Source organism: Salmo trutta, chromosome 7 (assembly GCF_901001165.1).
Source record: "Salmo trutta chromosome 7, fSalTru1.1, whole genome shotgun sequence".
NCBI classification, from domain to species: Eukaryota; Metazoa; Chordata; class Actinopteri; order Salmoniformes; family Salmonidae; genus Salmo; species Salmo trutta.
In genome coordinates, this window is record NC_042963.1 from 6,888,997 (window position 1) to 6,905,040 (window position 16,044).

The 16,044-nt window shown below is 42.6% G+C and overlaps 2 protein-coding genes across 5 annotated transcripts; one reads left to right on the top strand and one right to left on the bottom strand.

The window, feature by feature from the left end:
- Nucleotides 1–1,738: 1,738 nt before the first annotated feature.
- Nucleotides 1,739–11,003, top strand: LOC115196819 (UPF0183 protein C16orf70 homolog). 3 transcript variants are annotated; one of them, XM_029757742.1, is made up of 16 exons: nt 1,739–2,776; nt 2,936–3,018; nt 3,136–3,219; nt 3,321–3,364; nt 4,137–4,216; nt 4,308–4,402; nt 4,932–5,029; nt 5,318–5,430; nt 6,088–6,221; nt 6,344–6,427; nt 6,558–6,640; nt 6,845–6,888; nt 6,967–7,016; nt 7,153–7,211; nt 7,330–7,402; nt 7,522–11,003. In XM_029757742.1, the coding sequence occupies exons 1-16, from the start codon at nt 2,713–2,715 to the stop codon at nt 7,609–7,611; spliced, it is 1,278 nt and encodes a 425-aa protein (XP_029613602.1). In that variant the 5' UTR covers nt 1,739–2,712; the 3' UTR covers nt 7,612–11,003. The 3 variants fall into 3 exon arrangements, with proteins under 3 accessions (XP_029613602.1, XP_029613605.1, XP_029613603.1); XM_029757745.1 differs by having other exon boundaries at nt 6,344–6,376; XM_029757743.1 differs by having other exon boundaries at nt 4,965–5,029.
- Nucleotides 11,004–12,841: 1,838 nt separating this feature from the next.
- On the bottom strand, nt 12,842–15,775 carry LOC115196820 (UDP-GlcNAc:betaGal beta-1,3-N-acetylglucosaminyltransferase 9-like). 2 transcript variants are annotated; one of them, XM_029757747.1, is made up of 3 exons: nt 15,503–15,775; nt 14,894–14,951; nt 12,842–14,647 (listed from the first exon to the last, which is right to left on the bottom strand). In XM_029757747.1, the coding sequence occupies exon 3, from the start codon at nt 14,329–14,331 to the stop codon at nt 12,964–12,966; it is 1,368 nt and encodes a 455-aa protein (XP_029613607.1). In that variant the 5' UTR covers nt 14,332–14,647; nt 14,894–14,951; nt 15,503–15,775; the 3' UTR covers nt 12,842–12,963. The 2 variants fall into 2 exon arrangements, with proteins under 2 accessions (XP_029613607.1, XP_029613606.1); XM_029757746.1 differs by lacking the exon at nt 14,894–14,951.
- Between the last annotated feature and the right edge of the window lie 269 nt (nt 15,776–16,044).

Consider the following 16,044-nt stretch of genomic DNA (forward strand, 5'->3'; position numbering starts at 1 on the left):
AACTATATGTTTGTTTAACACTTATTTGGTTACTACATGATTCCACATGTGCTGTTTCATAGTTTTGATGTCTTCACTATTATTCTACAATGTAGAAAATAGTAAAAATAAAGAAAAACCTTTGAATGAGTCAGTGTGTCCAAACTTTTGACTGGTACTGTGTATATATATATATATATATATATATATATACTCTATATATATATATATATATATATATATATATATATATATATATATATATATACTCTATATTTACAAAAGTATGTGGACACCCCTTCAAATTAGTGGATTTGGCTTTTTCAGCATACCTGTTGCTGACAGATATATAAAATCTAGCACACAACCATGTAATCTCCATATACAAAACATTGGCAGTAGAATGGCCATTCGTGAAAAGCTCAGTGACTTTCAATGTGGCACCGTCATAGGATGCTGGAAAACAAGTCAGTTCGTCAAATTTCTGCCCTACTAAAGCTGCCCCGGTCAACTGTAAGTACTGTTATTGTGAATTGGATCAACAACGGCTCAGCCGCAAAGTGGTAGGCCACATAAGGTCACAGAATAGGACCGCAGAGTGCTGAAGAGCATGGGGCATAAAAAACATCTGTCATCGGTTGCAATAATCCTTACCGAGTTCCAAATTGCCTCTGGAAGCAACTTCAGCACAATAACTGTTTTTCGGGTGCTTCATGAAATGGGTTTCCATGGCCGAGCAGCTGCACACAAGCCTAAGATCACCATACGTGATGCCAAGCATCGTCTGGAGTGGTGTAAAGCTTGCCGCCATTGGACTCTGGAGCAGTGGAAACGCCATCTCTGGAGTGATAAATCACGCTTCACCATCTGGCAGGTCGATGGATGAATCTGAGTTTGGCGGATGCCAGGAGAATGCTACCTGCCCCAATGCATAGTGCCAACTGTAAAGTTTGGTGGAGGAATAATGGTCTGGGGCTGTTTTTTGTGGTTCAGGCAGCTTAGTTCCAGTGAAGGGAAATCTTTACGCTACAGCATACAATGACATTCTAGACGATTTTGTGCATCCAACTTTGTGGCAACATGTCAATGCCCCAGTGCACAAAGCGAGGTCCATACATGAATGGTTTGTCAAGATCGGTGTGAAAGAACTTGACTGACCTGCACAGGGCCCTGACCTCAGCCCCATCGAACACCTTTGGGATGAATTGGAACGCCGACTGCGAGCCAGACGTAATCGTCCTACGTCAGTGCGCGACCTCACTAATGCTCTTGTGGCTGAATGGAAGCATTTGGGCTCCTGGAAGCATTTGGGCTCCCGAGTGGCGCAGTGGTCAAAGACACTGCATCTCAGTACAATAGGCGTCACTGCAGTACCAGGTTTGAATCCGGGCTGCATCACATCCGGCTGTGATTGGGAGTCCCATACGGCAGCGCACAATTGGTCCAGCGTCGTCCGGGGTAGGCCGTCATTGTAAATAAGAACTTGTCATTAACTGACTTGCCTAGTTAAATACAAACGTTTAAAAAGTCCCAGGAGAAATGTTACAACTTCTAATGGAAAGCCTTCTCATAAGAGTGGAGGTTGTTATAGCAGCAAAAGTGCGACCAACTCCTTAATAGCGATGACTTTGGAATGAGATGTTCGACGAGCATGTGTCCACATACTTTTGGTCAGGTAGTGCATGTTGAACAAAATTCGGCAGAACCTCCCACTTGGTCAGCTGACCAGGAAGTGGGTGTTTCTTCGCGATGTACAGGAAGTTGAATAATCAGCTGATACTGGAGGTGTTTTGATGGAAGTTGCTGTTGTTTGTGGAGAGTTTTTATTCCTTCTCTTCAAATCATTATAAAGACACATCAAACGATAAAAGGAATTCGGTGGACTTTGAACTAATAGTGAGGTTTTGAATATTAGCTAAGTGACACGGTTGTAATTTCAATTCATAGCTGCCTGTATTGCTATTGAGTCCTCGATAATGAAGAAAATAGCAACGTAGCTGACGTTAGTCAACGCTTTGAGACGTTCTTTGTTTATGTTGTGCCAGACATAGCTGCAGTGTTTGGTTTCGTCTTTTTGAAGATCGTGTTATATTTGTTTATAATTGTGCGTGAATATCGATTACAATAACGTTACAGGGGAGCTAACTAATGTTAACGATAGCTAGCTAGCATAACTACAAGTTACCGACAATTGTTGTCAAGCTGCTGAGTTGTCCTGTAGAGTCTGATCATAAGCGAGACAGCTGAGATGTTTAGATAGTGACGAGTGTGGAAAGACTTCAGTCTAGTTGTTGTGTGGTCGTCATTTGCGCATCACTCAGTCAGTCAGCTCATCTGCGACCTGTTGGTAGAACTAGCTAACGTACATGTCAGCCACCAACCTAAGTCTCAGTTGGCTTTGTGTGTAATTTAGCAAGTTGGTTGCGCAATTCCTATATACTAGCTACTTGTCAGCAAGGATCACTTCAAAGTATGTTAACAGTAATCGCTCGTCGCTAAATATTTTGTGTCTTGGTCTCTGAGAACGTACCATTTGTCCCGCTGTCAATATAGTTCATGGTGTTTTATGTAAAGCCGTATTGTTTATGAATTAAGTATTTATTGTGTTAACTTCATTTTGTATAGAAACAATAGGAGTGTTTAAGAAGAGGATTAGGCAGTCTAGTATTAAAGAAAGGTCCAGTTCAGGCACAGGCAGAGAACCTTGTTGAAAATCCTTCTCCCTACTTGCCAATGCTGGATCTGGAAGTTGTTCCTGAAAGATCTTTAGGAAATGAACAATGGGAATTCGCGTTAGGTAAGTGACTCCTGAAGAGACTATTGGGTATTTCTTCAACCTACCACACACCTCAACTAATATGCATGTTTTCACAGTCAGTTGTTTTTCATGTTTGTTTGTCATTTGTAAATGAGAACTAAAGCAATCTCTAATATATTGTCCATGTTCTTGTCACAGGGATGCCATTGGCCCAGGCCATTTCCATTTTACAGAAACACTGCCGCATCATCAAGAATGTCCAGGTTCTTTACAGTGAACAGGTAAGATACTAGTTAACTACTATTGTGTGTGATATAGGGTGTGGGCTGTCAGATTAATTTGACCGTTTTTTGATTGACTGTCCATTGAAATTATATGTTATGTTTCTGTGCTTCTAGACGCCACTTAGTCATGACCTCATACTCAACTTGACTCAGGATGGAATTAAACTGCTGTTTGATGCCTGTAACCAGAGACTGAAGGTGAGGGAGACATGCTCTGGTTGATCATGGCATGGTCATAGCACTACAGACAATAAGGCTGTCTATGTTGACTTATCAAGTCTCTCATTACTCATGTTTAGGTGATTGAAGTATACGACTTGAGCAAAGTTAAATTGAAATACTGGTGAGTGATCTCTAGTTCCTTGTGCTAATACCAGTGTGACTGGAGTTGTGTCATAGCAAATGTATACGCTATATATACAAAAGTATGTGGACACCTCTTCAAATGAGTGGATTTGGCTATTTCAGCCATACCCGTTGCTGACAGGTGTATAAAATCGAGCACACAGCCTTGCAATCTCCATATACAAACATCGGCAATAGAATGGCCTTACTGAAGAGCTCAGTGACTTTCAATGTGGCACCGTCATAGGATGCCACCTTTCCAACAATCAGTTTGTCAAATTTCTGCCCTGCTAGAGCTGCCCCGGTCAACTGTTGTTAGAAATGGTTTGTCAAGATTGGTGTGGAAGAACTTGACTGGCCTGCACAGAGCCCTGACCTCAACCCCATCAAACACCTTTGGGATGAGTTTGAATACCGACTGCGAGGCAAGCCTAATCACCTGACCTCACTAATGCTTTTGTGGCTGAATGAAAGCAAGTCCCCGCAGCAATGTTCCAACATCTAGTGCAAAGCCTTCCCAGAAGAGTGGACGCTGTTATAGCAGCAAAGGGTGGAACAATTCCATATTAATGCCCATGATTTTGCAATGAGATGTTCGACGAGCAGGTTTCCACATAGTTTTGGTCATGTAGTGTTTGACTGGAATAGTTTGTTGTAGTCCATGAGAATAACTTGTTTTGCAAATTGTTTCAGCTTATGTTGGATGTGGGATTTTGTGCTACTACATATACTGTAATAGTATCTAGGCCTAAATTGTCATTGTCTTGCAGTGGAGTACATTTCAACACTCAGGCTATAGCACCCACCATAGAGCAGATTGATCAGTCCTTTGGCGCCACACACCCTGGAGGTAAGGGAAGATACAACTTTTAGTCTTATTGATAGTACTGTGGAATGCTGCAAGGCTTGTTGTGTTTTACCATGTTTTCCTCACTCCCCAGTATACAATGCTGCAGAGCAACTTTTCCACCTGAACTTTCGAGGACTCTCCTTCTCCTTCCAGCTTGACTCATGGAATGAAGCTCCCAAGTATGAGGTGAGACTATTACCTTACCCTGCTATATTTATCCCTAAGGTGCTGTTTTTCTGACTGGCTTTATGGTTAACCCTGTTTGACACAGCAACTGTCTTCCATAACTTTCTCTTCTTGTTCAAACCTTACTGGTTTCCCTCACTGATTTTCTGTGCTTTACTTTATCTGGCTGACAACCCCTAATAGACCTTGTTTACCAGATAAAGAACTTGTCTTTCTGTCTTAGAGTATTTGTCTTAGAAAATGATTTCTGTTAGCGATAATGAGAACCCCCGTGCCTATTTTCGACCCCTTGGCAATGAACAAATAAATGTACATACTTCATTACTAATACAACATGAGTATTTGGTTTTGAAGCATTTGGTAATGCTGGAATACAAAACAAATTGGCCCCGAAAATGACTCAGTATGTCTTTTTTATGAAAATACATTGTTATAAAGCTGTTGATGTGAGTACTTGTATATCCATGTTTTGAATATGAGCTGTTGAAATGCACACGCCAATCTACTCCCAGTTGTTTTGCTTTGACAGCCTAACTTTGCCCATGGCTTGGCCTCCCTGCAGATTCCACACGGGGCCACAGTGAAACGGATGTACATCTACGCTGGGAACAACCTACAGGACACCAAGTAAGAACATAATGTATTCACAAGCACACCTGGAATAATGGTTGAGCATGGCAAGTTTATGGGGAGATGGAGGAAGCAGGTGGAGGATAGGGTGAAGGGGAAGATACTGTGTGTTTGGTGAGCTTGTTTACTCAGATGTCAATTATTCAACTAACACCACCATTTCCTTTGAATATGATTAGGTTTAAATCTGATGCATTTGAGTTATCTAAATACTTATTATTAAGTATTGAGAGAAAAACATGAATTTGTAATGACCTGACTATGACTCACTCTGTCGTTCCTCAGGGCCCCAGTGATGCCTCTTGCCTGTTTCCTTGGCAACGTTTATGCAGAGTGTGTGGATGTGCTGAGGGATGGGGTGGGGCCACTTGGTCTGAGACTTCGCCTCCTCACTGCAGGTACTTAGCAAGGGGACATTTGAACCCACTCGTGTCCCATGAGTACAACACCATCAGAACTGTGGAATTCAAGCTAAATCTGTTCAGGTTGGTATTCCTTTTGAGGCTTCCTGAGTACATGCCACTGAAGGGACTGGAGGAAGTAGGTATTTTCCTCCTCTAGCTCAATCAGTCCTCAATTCTAATTGGATCAGGCTACTCTTCTCTTCCTCCCTTTAATTAATTAATTCTTCCAGTACTGTTGTAATGGCTGTAATAGAGCCTCATGGTCTGGAGCTACAATAGAATGCTTTCCTGCCAGTCCCTCAGGTCTATCACGTTCCATGCTCTCTTGAGTCCACACATTAGCCCGTTAATCTCGTCACCATATATCACCTCTGACACCTCTGACATACCCCTCCCCTGGGGAAGCTGAGCTAAACAAATGACCTACTACACCCTTTATTAGAAGGGGAGGAGGGCTATCAAAATATGCCCTCATCAATCTCAGTGTTTAGACGTGTCTCCTTAGACCAGCTGTTTTGTTTGTCTCTGGGGTTTGATGTATGATATACAGTCCTAATGAAACATCTGAGAGGAAGATGTGCTCCAACAGTTTTGCAACACCAGGTCATATTAAGTTTGTATAATGAGTGGTCTTGTTCCCATCCTCCTCAGGGTGTGGGCCTGGGGTGATGGCTGATGCCAAGGTGCGTGCCGTGGAGAGGAACATTTACTTTGGAGACTCCTGTCAGGATGTGCTGAGCGCTCTGGGCTCGCCACACAAAGTATTCTACAAGTCCGAAGACAAGGTTTGGCCCTCTACTCTGCTTCCTGTCTCTTCCTTTCCCTTGACCTGCTCCTTTCAGCAGTTGATATGGTCCTCTCTATGTTGATAAACAAGCTCTCTTCATGTTTGGGTTTCCTGTTTCAGATGAAGATCCACTCTCCGTCACCTCACAAGCAGGTCCCGTCCAAATGCAATGACTACTTCTTCAACTACTTCACCCTGGGGGTGGTGGGTATTGGTGTTCCATGGGGGGTGGTTAGAGAGGGCTTGCCTTAATTATGTTGACATTAAAGCTCAATGTAGGATGTTGCTTGTTTCTTACCACTGTTTGATTGGTCCCTTTTTGTTTTTTTACCAGGACTTACTCTTTGATTCTAGCACACACCTGGTGAAGAAGTTTGTCCTTCATACTAACTTCCCCGGCCATTACAATTTCAACATGTAAGCCTCTCTCTGCTTCAGTTAAGACAGCTGGCACCTCATTGGTCCTTGGCTCAAGTATACCATTTTCAGACATATGATCCAATTGAATACATGTTTTCCAGTAGAGCCAAAAGAGGCTATTAAACTCCTTAGTGGTGAAGTGATTTAGTCACAGGAGTGCTGTTCACTACACTCAGTAACATGTGACTGTCTCAACACTAGATATCATCGATGCGATTTCAAGATTCCACTTGTCATCAAGAAAGGTGAGTTTTCTAATCAGCATTTTTATTGTATTTGGTGAACTCTGACCGTCTCCTCACGTATCCCTGTCTGTCTTTCAGAAGGTGCTGCCGCTCAGGGGGAGGACTGCACCCTCACTACCTACAGCAAGGTCAGACATGCCTACACTGCTCAGTCTTTGCCTAGCTCACTCAAGAGTAGTGAAAAGAGCCACTATGGGTGAATGTTATAGATACTTCAGACGAGGTTTGTGTTCTTCTGACTGACTATGGTTGATTCTCCCGTAGTGGGATCAGATTCAGGAGCTGCTTGGACACCCCATGGAGAAGCCTGTCGTGCTCCACAGGTAAGAGATGTCTGGATTATAATTTACATGACTTCTGTCAGTTGAAACCTTTTCACTGGACATCTGACTGCTGGCCCTGCAGTTAACAAAAAGGTGTGAAAAACAATGTGTTTCACAGGTCATCCTCGGCAAATAACACCAATCCCTTTGGCTCTACATTCTGTTTTGGACTACAGCGAATGATCTTTGAGGTAAGAACACTTGGTGTGTGGGTCGAGTGATGACGGTATTAGATTGAGAAGTACAAAGACCTGGATGTATGTAAACTATGTAAGGTATGTGTCTGAACTGTGCTAACTTGTCGTCCCAGGTGATGCAGAACAACCACATAGCTTCAGTGACCCTGTACGGAGCCCCCAGACCCAGCAGCAGGGCCAGAGCCGAGGCCATCGGCCACTGAACAGCATCCCACTGCCGCCCCAGGCCCCAACTTATACCCAGCCTGAGGGCTGTCTCCCCACCGCTCCAGTCCGCTCCACACCAGCCCTGGGCTGATCAGCAGTGTACTCTCTGTCTCAGCCACTGCCATCTTCACACCAGAGAGGCCTGCTAGGAGCTCCTCTGGACCCATCTGCCCCTGTGTGACGGGCGCCTCATGCAGGGTCCTGCTAGGAGCCTTACAGCAGCCATCATCCCTTCTCCCTTTGACTCACCCTGTCCCAATGCTCTTCATCATCAGAACACTCGTTAGATGTGTTGACAGTGTACATTTGTATGCCTGCGAGCAGAAACAAATGCTCACCTGCTTACACAAATGAGCACCTGTGTGCATGCTGTAGTTTTTTAAATTGACATTTTAATACATGATTAACATACATCAGAAACAGATACCAAAAGCCTGCCACAGACACCAAAACCATTTCAATCCTTTTTCCACTATATGTTCATGTTACCGATTTTAAAACACATGCATATGGATGCAGGCTCATCAGCAGCACTAACACATCACGTACATCATTTCATACGCAGATATATACACATACAGAAACAACCATGCATGCGCATCAACATAAACCAATGCATGCACAAACAATTGCATGAACATATTTGTCTTTTTTTAAGATTACAAGCACAAACTGGCCACACCTTGGAGTGTCCTAGTGCTTTGCATGCTGTGAGGGGTACTGTCTTGGTACATGAACAAACATACACATACTGGCCCACACACACGCATTCATACACTCATGCCATGACCAAGTCCACAGCATAAGCCACCTCCTATTGCAAGGCGGTGAAGCACCGAATACATTTATATTTTGTTTTGTGTTTTTGCATGGAACGATAAAAACATTGGTTTTGACATTTGCACTAAGATACACCATATTTACTTGATTCTTGTCTCCTATCCACTGCGGATTGTGTATTTTGTTTCCATTAGTGATCCTCTGTCACCTGAATTGACTTTGTAGAGAAAAGCCATGCTTCCTTCCTTCCAGATGTACACCGTCTCCTCCAACGTCCACTGCTACCACTCTCCTTTACAACCTTCCTCCACTCTCATCATTGCTTCCTTTCTCCATCCATTTCACTTCACTTTTTCTATTCACAATAGATATCTAAATGAATCCAGCTAAACCCCTTAGATGTACTTCATCATTGCTGTCATTCATTATAATTTTTTTTGTTAATTTGCCAACATTTTAGCCAAAGATGTTTTAAGTTATTGTCATTTTAGTTTGTTGTCAACTTGACCTCTTGCCCAGAAGAGCAGACATTCCCTCCTAAAACAATATTTTTTTTATCGCAGGCCCCAGAACCATAATCTTGATCTCATCTCAGTACTTCTTGAATATATAATATTCTTTATAATTGCTTTGTGCTTTTTAATGCAGATCTTTTATCATTCAGTTTTTACTCTAACCAAGATGTCTCCTATATGTGTAGCAGGTAGATTTGGAACTATGTGCAGCAGTCTCTTCTGGTGTTCTGTGTTTGTACAGATTTGTAAATAGTGTGCCCTTTTCTTTTGGCTTGTCATTTTAAGATAATGGTACGATGTGGGCCTGAATTGTTTTAAGGTCAGAGCACACGCCAGACGGGACACTTGTATTACATAGGAATTCTGTTTGATGTCTCTCCCCCCCCCCCAGTGGAGAGAACACTGTCTGGCGCTCCTAAACCCTGTTCCTGAATGGTTCATTCATCTCTATAGCTCCGCTTTAACCACTATTAGTACTAGAGACCGATGCTGAAGATAGGATAAATCAGAGACAAAGCTGGATAGGGAAGGTAGCCCTGTACACTCTGTTTAGAACCACCGGGTGTTTGTGGTCAGTCGCCCTGTTATAGTGGGTTGATCATGTACTGGTGCTAGAACAGAGGTATGTCGTGTTGTTGTTCTGTCACAGGTGGCTGGTTTGCCTGTCAGCCCCACTCAGACCAGCCCTCAGCTTTGCAGTGTGTGATGCAGGTGTATTACACGGGCATTGTTTATTCAGTTACATTGACTTGTTTCATGAGTTGCGATGAAAAAAAGCCTGTACTGCTGTTGTTGTTAAAATTGTATCCCTTGCTTTGTTCAAGTAGTATACAAAAAAAAGCTACAATTCTTTGTTAACGTTGTGCCTCATTTCCCACCAAGCCTGTCCTGACTTCTCTCTGTAAATGAAACTATTGAACAGCATCGAGTATGACTGAGCATGACAAGCTAACGTGATCGACTAACCGTCACCCATAGGCCATAATTTCCCTCTTGCTCTAAAAAACATGACAAATTGTAGAATAAAGACTTGATGTACAGTGCAGGTCCTGAGCTCAGTCATGAAGGGCTAATCCTCATCTCTCAACAACCCCTGGTGTTCTGATTGGAAGATTTGCACAATACACAATACATTGTTTTGGTTTGTTCTAGTTGCTGGACACAGAAACATGTATATCACTGAACATCTCATAGCAAGACTATGGTTTTAACATCAGTCTGACCATCACCACCGGCCGACCCTTCATGACCTGAGCTACACACACTGGTTGTTGGGGTTCAAATACAATGCAATGCAATCCCGGCCTGGAACATTTGTTGCATCTGATATAACTCACTGTAGATGAGTTTGCATTTATATTAGCGAGCAAACAAATGCAACACAACCAATGTTGTGGTAACGTTACTGGAATGTTACTGCTGAGCATGAGCTGGGCTGTGTTTGCCCAATCTCAGGTGGACATAGATCTTGTTTTAAATGCCAAGAGAAAGTGAATGCTTCCTTTTCAGCTGTTGGCTTTGGCTGTTTTATTTCCTCTCAATTGATCCTATTTTTGCATTTGATTGAATTAATGACTAATTAAGACTGTAATTATAAATGGACAACTTCAGTTGAGTTTAATACTCATATTAATGCTATGTATTGTCTCCCTTTATATTGTATGTTTTATCCCCATTCCCCAAAGTAGTTATTTTTGGTGGTTTCAGTCAATTTAACCCAGTTCTGGAAATGGGAGTTATCCTTAATTCAAAATGTGAATCAAATTAATTGGAATCTGGTGTCATATTTTGGATAGCTTTACTTCTGTACAATAAAGAACATGTAGATCAACATTATCAAGCATGTCATAAAAAGCAATAACCGTTGCTACGGTGAATCAGAACGGTCTGCTTAAAGCTTGCACAATGCTCCTGAAAGATGCAAGAATGCTGTGATTAAGATGAGCTCCTCATAAAATCTACTGTCTGAAACTCAACATTTTGAATTTTATAAAACTGCTCATTCTGAATTTTGTTCATTTAAAAAAATCCTGTTACTGTGTGTACAAAAAGGATATGAAAATATTGATGTAATAAATATGACAAGAAAGGTCTTGAGCTGTATTTTTTCTTTTTAAAGAACAAAAAAAGCAGTACATGCACATGTTTCCCACCAGGGACAATTTCAGTGTTAACTGATTGCTTTACATTTTCATATCAACAGCATGTCGTCTACCTACAGCATTTGGACTACAGCTGGAGGTATAGCTGAACATAACACGTTTAAAAAGAAACAGCATGTAAGGATTCTAAGATTATCAGAAGTATTGTAAATGAAAGCACACCACCCTCCCTTAACTGTTCAGGGTTTACTCTGGGCTTTGGTTTGTTGCTTGGCATCTTGTCATCTTCAGTGTAGCTAATTGTGAACTAAAAAAGTAGGTGCTGTGCACATAACATTCATGAATATGTAAACTATACCTCTGTTGGAACGTTTCTAAGAAAGATTTCTGGAACTACACTGAACAAAAATATAAACGCAACATGTAAAGTGTTGGTCCCATGTTTCATGAGCTGAAATATAAGATCCCAGAAATATGCAGAAAAAGCTTATTTCTCTACAATGTTGTGCACAAATTTGTTTATATCCCTGTTAGTGAGCATTTCTCCTTTGCCAAGATAATCCATCCACCTGACAGGTGTGGCAGATCAAGAAGCTGATTAAACAGCATGATCATTACACAGGTGCACCTTGTGCTGGTGCCAATAAAAGGCCAGTGTACAGTTTTGCCACACAACACAATGCCACAGATGTCTCAAGTTTTGAGGGAGCGCACAATTGGCATGTTGACTGCAGGAATGTCCACCAGAGCTGTTGCCAGATAATTGAATGTTCATTTCTCTACCATAAGCCGCCTCCAACGTTGTTTTAGAGAATTTGGCAGTACGTCCAACCGGCCTTACAATCGCAGACCACATGTATGGCGTTGTGTTGGCGAGTGGTTTGCTGATGTCAACATTGTGAGCAGAGTGCCCCATGGTGGCGATGGGGTTATGATATGGGCAGGCATAAGCTACAGACAACAAACACAATTGCATTTTTATCAATGGCAATTTGAATGCAAAGATACCAGCAACTTCGCACAGCCATTGAAGAGGAGTGGGACAACATTTCTTTGAAATTGTTGCATTTATATTTTTGTTCGGTATATATATATAATGAGGTCCATTGGGGACTTCCTGCCACAGCTACAGTTGATGCATTGAGCTTTGTCTCCATTTCAGATTGAAGTCTACCTACATGTATCATTTGATGTGTAATCGCACACAAATGGTGTGTTCGTAAATTCAATCTGGATTACCAGAGTGCACTCAGAGTGCGCTCTGGGTGTTTGTAAATTCAGAGCGTTGTCAGATTGTCCGTTCGTGAATTCAGAGTGTGGCGCTTCAGAGCTTGCTACCTACTTCCAGACACAAATTAGAGAACACCTCACTCTAACCATTTTACTCGCACTAGCAGAGCTGGTTAGGCTGTTTACATGTTATCCAGAGCGTTGGTGACTGTAACTGTGCTGCTGGAAACAATTGAATTAAAAATGTTTGCCGACGTTTACTGACGCCGGCCATATTCAACGGGTGTTGAGTGTTCGTAAATTCATCAGTTATTCTGCGCTCTGACACACTCAGACAAGAGTGCTCTGAAATCGGAGTGGATAGCCAGAGTGAATTTACGAACGCACCCAAAGATTCTTCATTTACAGCGCTGTACTGTATATTCAACTGCACAAAATCAACCTGGCACATGTTTCAATCTATATTGACCTTATTGAGGCTCTGTGCAATAAAATAAACAAAGTAAGTCATTCTGTACCTAAATGGAGCAGGGGTGTTTTTAAAACATTACCACCACAGTAAATTTACCAACTGGTTTTACATCCAGGATGTTTCCAAGAAAAAGATAAGAAAAACCACTGTATTACCTAAAAATAACTGTACCAAACATTCAATCACAGCTTCCATATCACAATGGCTCTTTCACAGTGTAGTCCCTCTAATCGACAGAACACAAAGCCCTCAATGCTTTACAAACACTTTAACATCATAGTCCTGTTCCACTGTAGTCTCGGAGTCCGTCTGTCCTGTTGTCCCGAGTAACTTGCCCCTCCACTTAAAGGGCCATGGGGTGGGGGCCAGGTTACTGTGACAGCTCAGTTCGGGGTCATGCAGCAGGTTCCACATGAGCCAGATCTGTGGCACTGTCAAGCTGTGTACCACCATCAGCTCCCTGTAGAAACAAGGGTCAAACACCTGGAGGTGGGGAGCAGCAGAGGGGCGCACAATTCCAAATGTACGGAAACCTTCATGGCGTGACGGTTTGACTCCGATTCTCTTTAAGCACATGCCTAAGAACACATCGTCGATGGGGAATAGTTCTACCTGCTGACAAGCTTCACTCAGCCGCCTGGCGGTGTGACCGGACATCACAAAGCCTCCCCCTCCTGCATATGACGGATACATCGTCTGGCCGTACACAAACTCAGGCACAAAGTACTTGCTGCTGCGCCGGCGGATGGGGCGGGCGTGGTGGATTATGTCACCCACAAAGAGGTCCTTGTCAGGCTTCTGACCCTTCAGCATCTGCAAAATGTTGTCTATATTCACGTAGACATCAGCATCACCTTTGAAGATAAACTGGACATTGGAGCAGCTGTCATTCACCCACTGGAGGAAGTGGGTCTCTTTAAGTGTCAAATTGAAAAATGTGTCATCAAAGTCCCAGAGGAGAATGTCCCCAAAGGTGTGGCTCTCATAGGCAAGGAGCCGGTCCCATAAAGGCAAGGCTGTCTTGTTCCTGGGTACCCCAAGGAGGAATACAGTCTTCACTGTCTGCAAATCCTGGAGAACACCCTCTCTTCCCCAGGTGTGCCGCACTACCTGCCTTCTTTCAAAGTCTGCTGCTACGGACTTGATAGTAATGAGCATGTAGAGCTCGCCTGAGCACTTCCCTGGCTGGTCTATCAGCAGTCTGAAGTCCCGGTTGTCCTTATCTCTTAGGTAACCCTCAAAGTCAAAAGGTGGTTGTGTGGGTAAAACAGGAGCAGCCTTTGTTGGAGCAACCTTCTTTGTCCCCTCATCTTTCTTTGACTTGGATCTAGATTTGGTCTTGGCCTTAGGTTTGGATTTAGACTGAAGTTTGGACTTCGGATGTGACCGAGGCTCAGACTGGCACTTTGTCTTATCTGGGTGCGTAGAGGGGACCAGTTTAGTCACGTGGCTCTCTGGTAGAGCCCCTAGAAGAGCACGGGAGCTTGTAGAGCCCTGCTCTAAGTGCCAAGTGTCCCAGGTGGGAGTGAAGCATTGGTGGGCATACAACAGCAGACAGAGTAGCCCCAGCATGAGCAGGGTGCACAGAACATCTCCTTTTATGTGAATTCTCCTCATTGTGTCCTACTGAACCTATTTCCCTTCAACGGCTGATTTCATTTACAACTCTTTTCCCATTAATTTGTATTTTCCTCTTCCTCAGGATCTCTGAGATTAGAAAGCTCCATACAGCATCCTGTGAAGAGTTCACAATACTGATCACCCATGCAAGAGCAATTCCCGAGAGGTTTCTGGGGGACCCTGAGGTCCTGCTGGATAATGCTCCGTAACCCAACACTCTGCAGTCCTTATGTTTCTACTCCAGTATCTCAGAGGGGTTTTCCCTTTAGTCTGCAAAATTCATTCCATTCCATCTCTTCAGCAGGCTGTAATCCTAGATATGAAAATAAATCACGAGAATGACATTTTACACATACAAGGAAAATAACAAAATATATTTGACAAAGTTTTTTGTTGTTGTTACTTTTATATTTGCAGTTACTTTGTATAGTTTGTTCTTATTTTTCTTTGACTTTATTATTCATAAATGATCTGAGGCGCCATTACAGGGATATCTGCAGTTCCAACCGTTCAAACTCATTTCCCCAAGTTTCCAGAACTAATGCAAGAATGTTCATACCTTTTCCTATAGCAGACACGCCCCCTCAAAGGAACAGAACAGATAATCTCCCAGTAGTCTACAGAAATTGACCACGGATTCCAAGTTAGCGTTCAAATGACACCTCAGAAGCAAATGTTAAACCAGACCAAAATGTTCCAAAAGATTTTGAAGAACGACTTCATTGCCACCCTCTCCTATAGGAGCTAACCCCAAATCTGGTCAATTCGGCTATTATGAGGGCGTGTCGGTTCTTATGTAAACTCTACATAAGATTTCTAAATAGAAAATTACTTATTGTGTGCATTAGAACATAGTGTTCCTAACTCAATGTCCCTATCTTAATCTCCTTCACAAATGTAACTATTTATTGGTTCACCATGCAGTTTATAATTTGCAAAAATGTATCTTAAAATGCATCATTTTTCGGACATGCATGCGTTAACTCAAAGGAAAACTTTTGTCGCATGTAAAAAAAGAAAAAGCCGACCATGACGCATTAGATTTACATATAATTGCCAGACTGTTGCATATTTGCATAATACAGGGTGCCCTATATTGAATGACAGCGTTTGTATTGTATCAGTATATGTGTACAAAGAATTCAATGTACGCATCAGCCATACTTACCACAACAGATGAAAGTCACCAAAGCAATTTATAGCGCCACTGCCAAACCCGGGAACATCTGGTTTCTGTATGAAAACTGCAGTCTCTGACAGTGCTGGGGTCCAACAAAAACGAAGTTTAAAATGGAGAGAAAAATACATGAAATGAATACAGACTTACATGGTGTATGGAGGGAGGCTCAGTAAGGTAAAGTTAACTTTTTGAAAAACGTGCAAAATTGGCAAGACAGCATTTTAACGGTATTCATTTCACTGGTCACGTGACACGTGTGGGAGTCGCTGGTCCAGCTGTGCGCCAGATGCCAGCGCAGCAACTGGAAGCGGACTCTCCAAGAATATGAAGGAAGGGGAAAGGGGGGAGCATAATGATCCGAACCTAGCAGACTTATTTTTTTGTCAGACACTTTGTAATTTTATCGTGGTGATTGATGTCCTTGCAATACAGCACCATATGCACTTCTAGCCCCTAGCTGTCTTAAATGGCTGCAATTTAGGAGCTGGATTCACTTAACAGCAATCTGGCTTGAGAGACATTGAAGACAT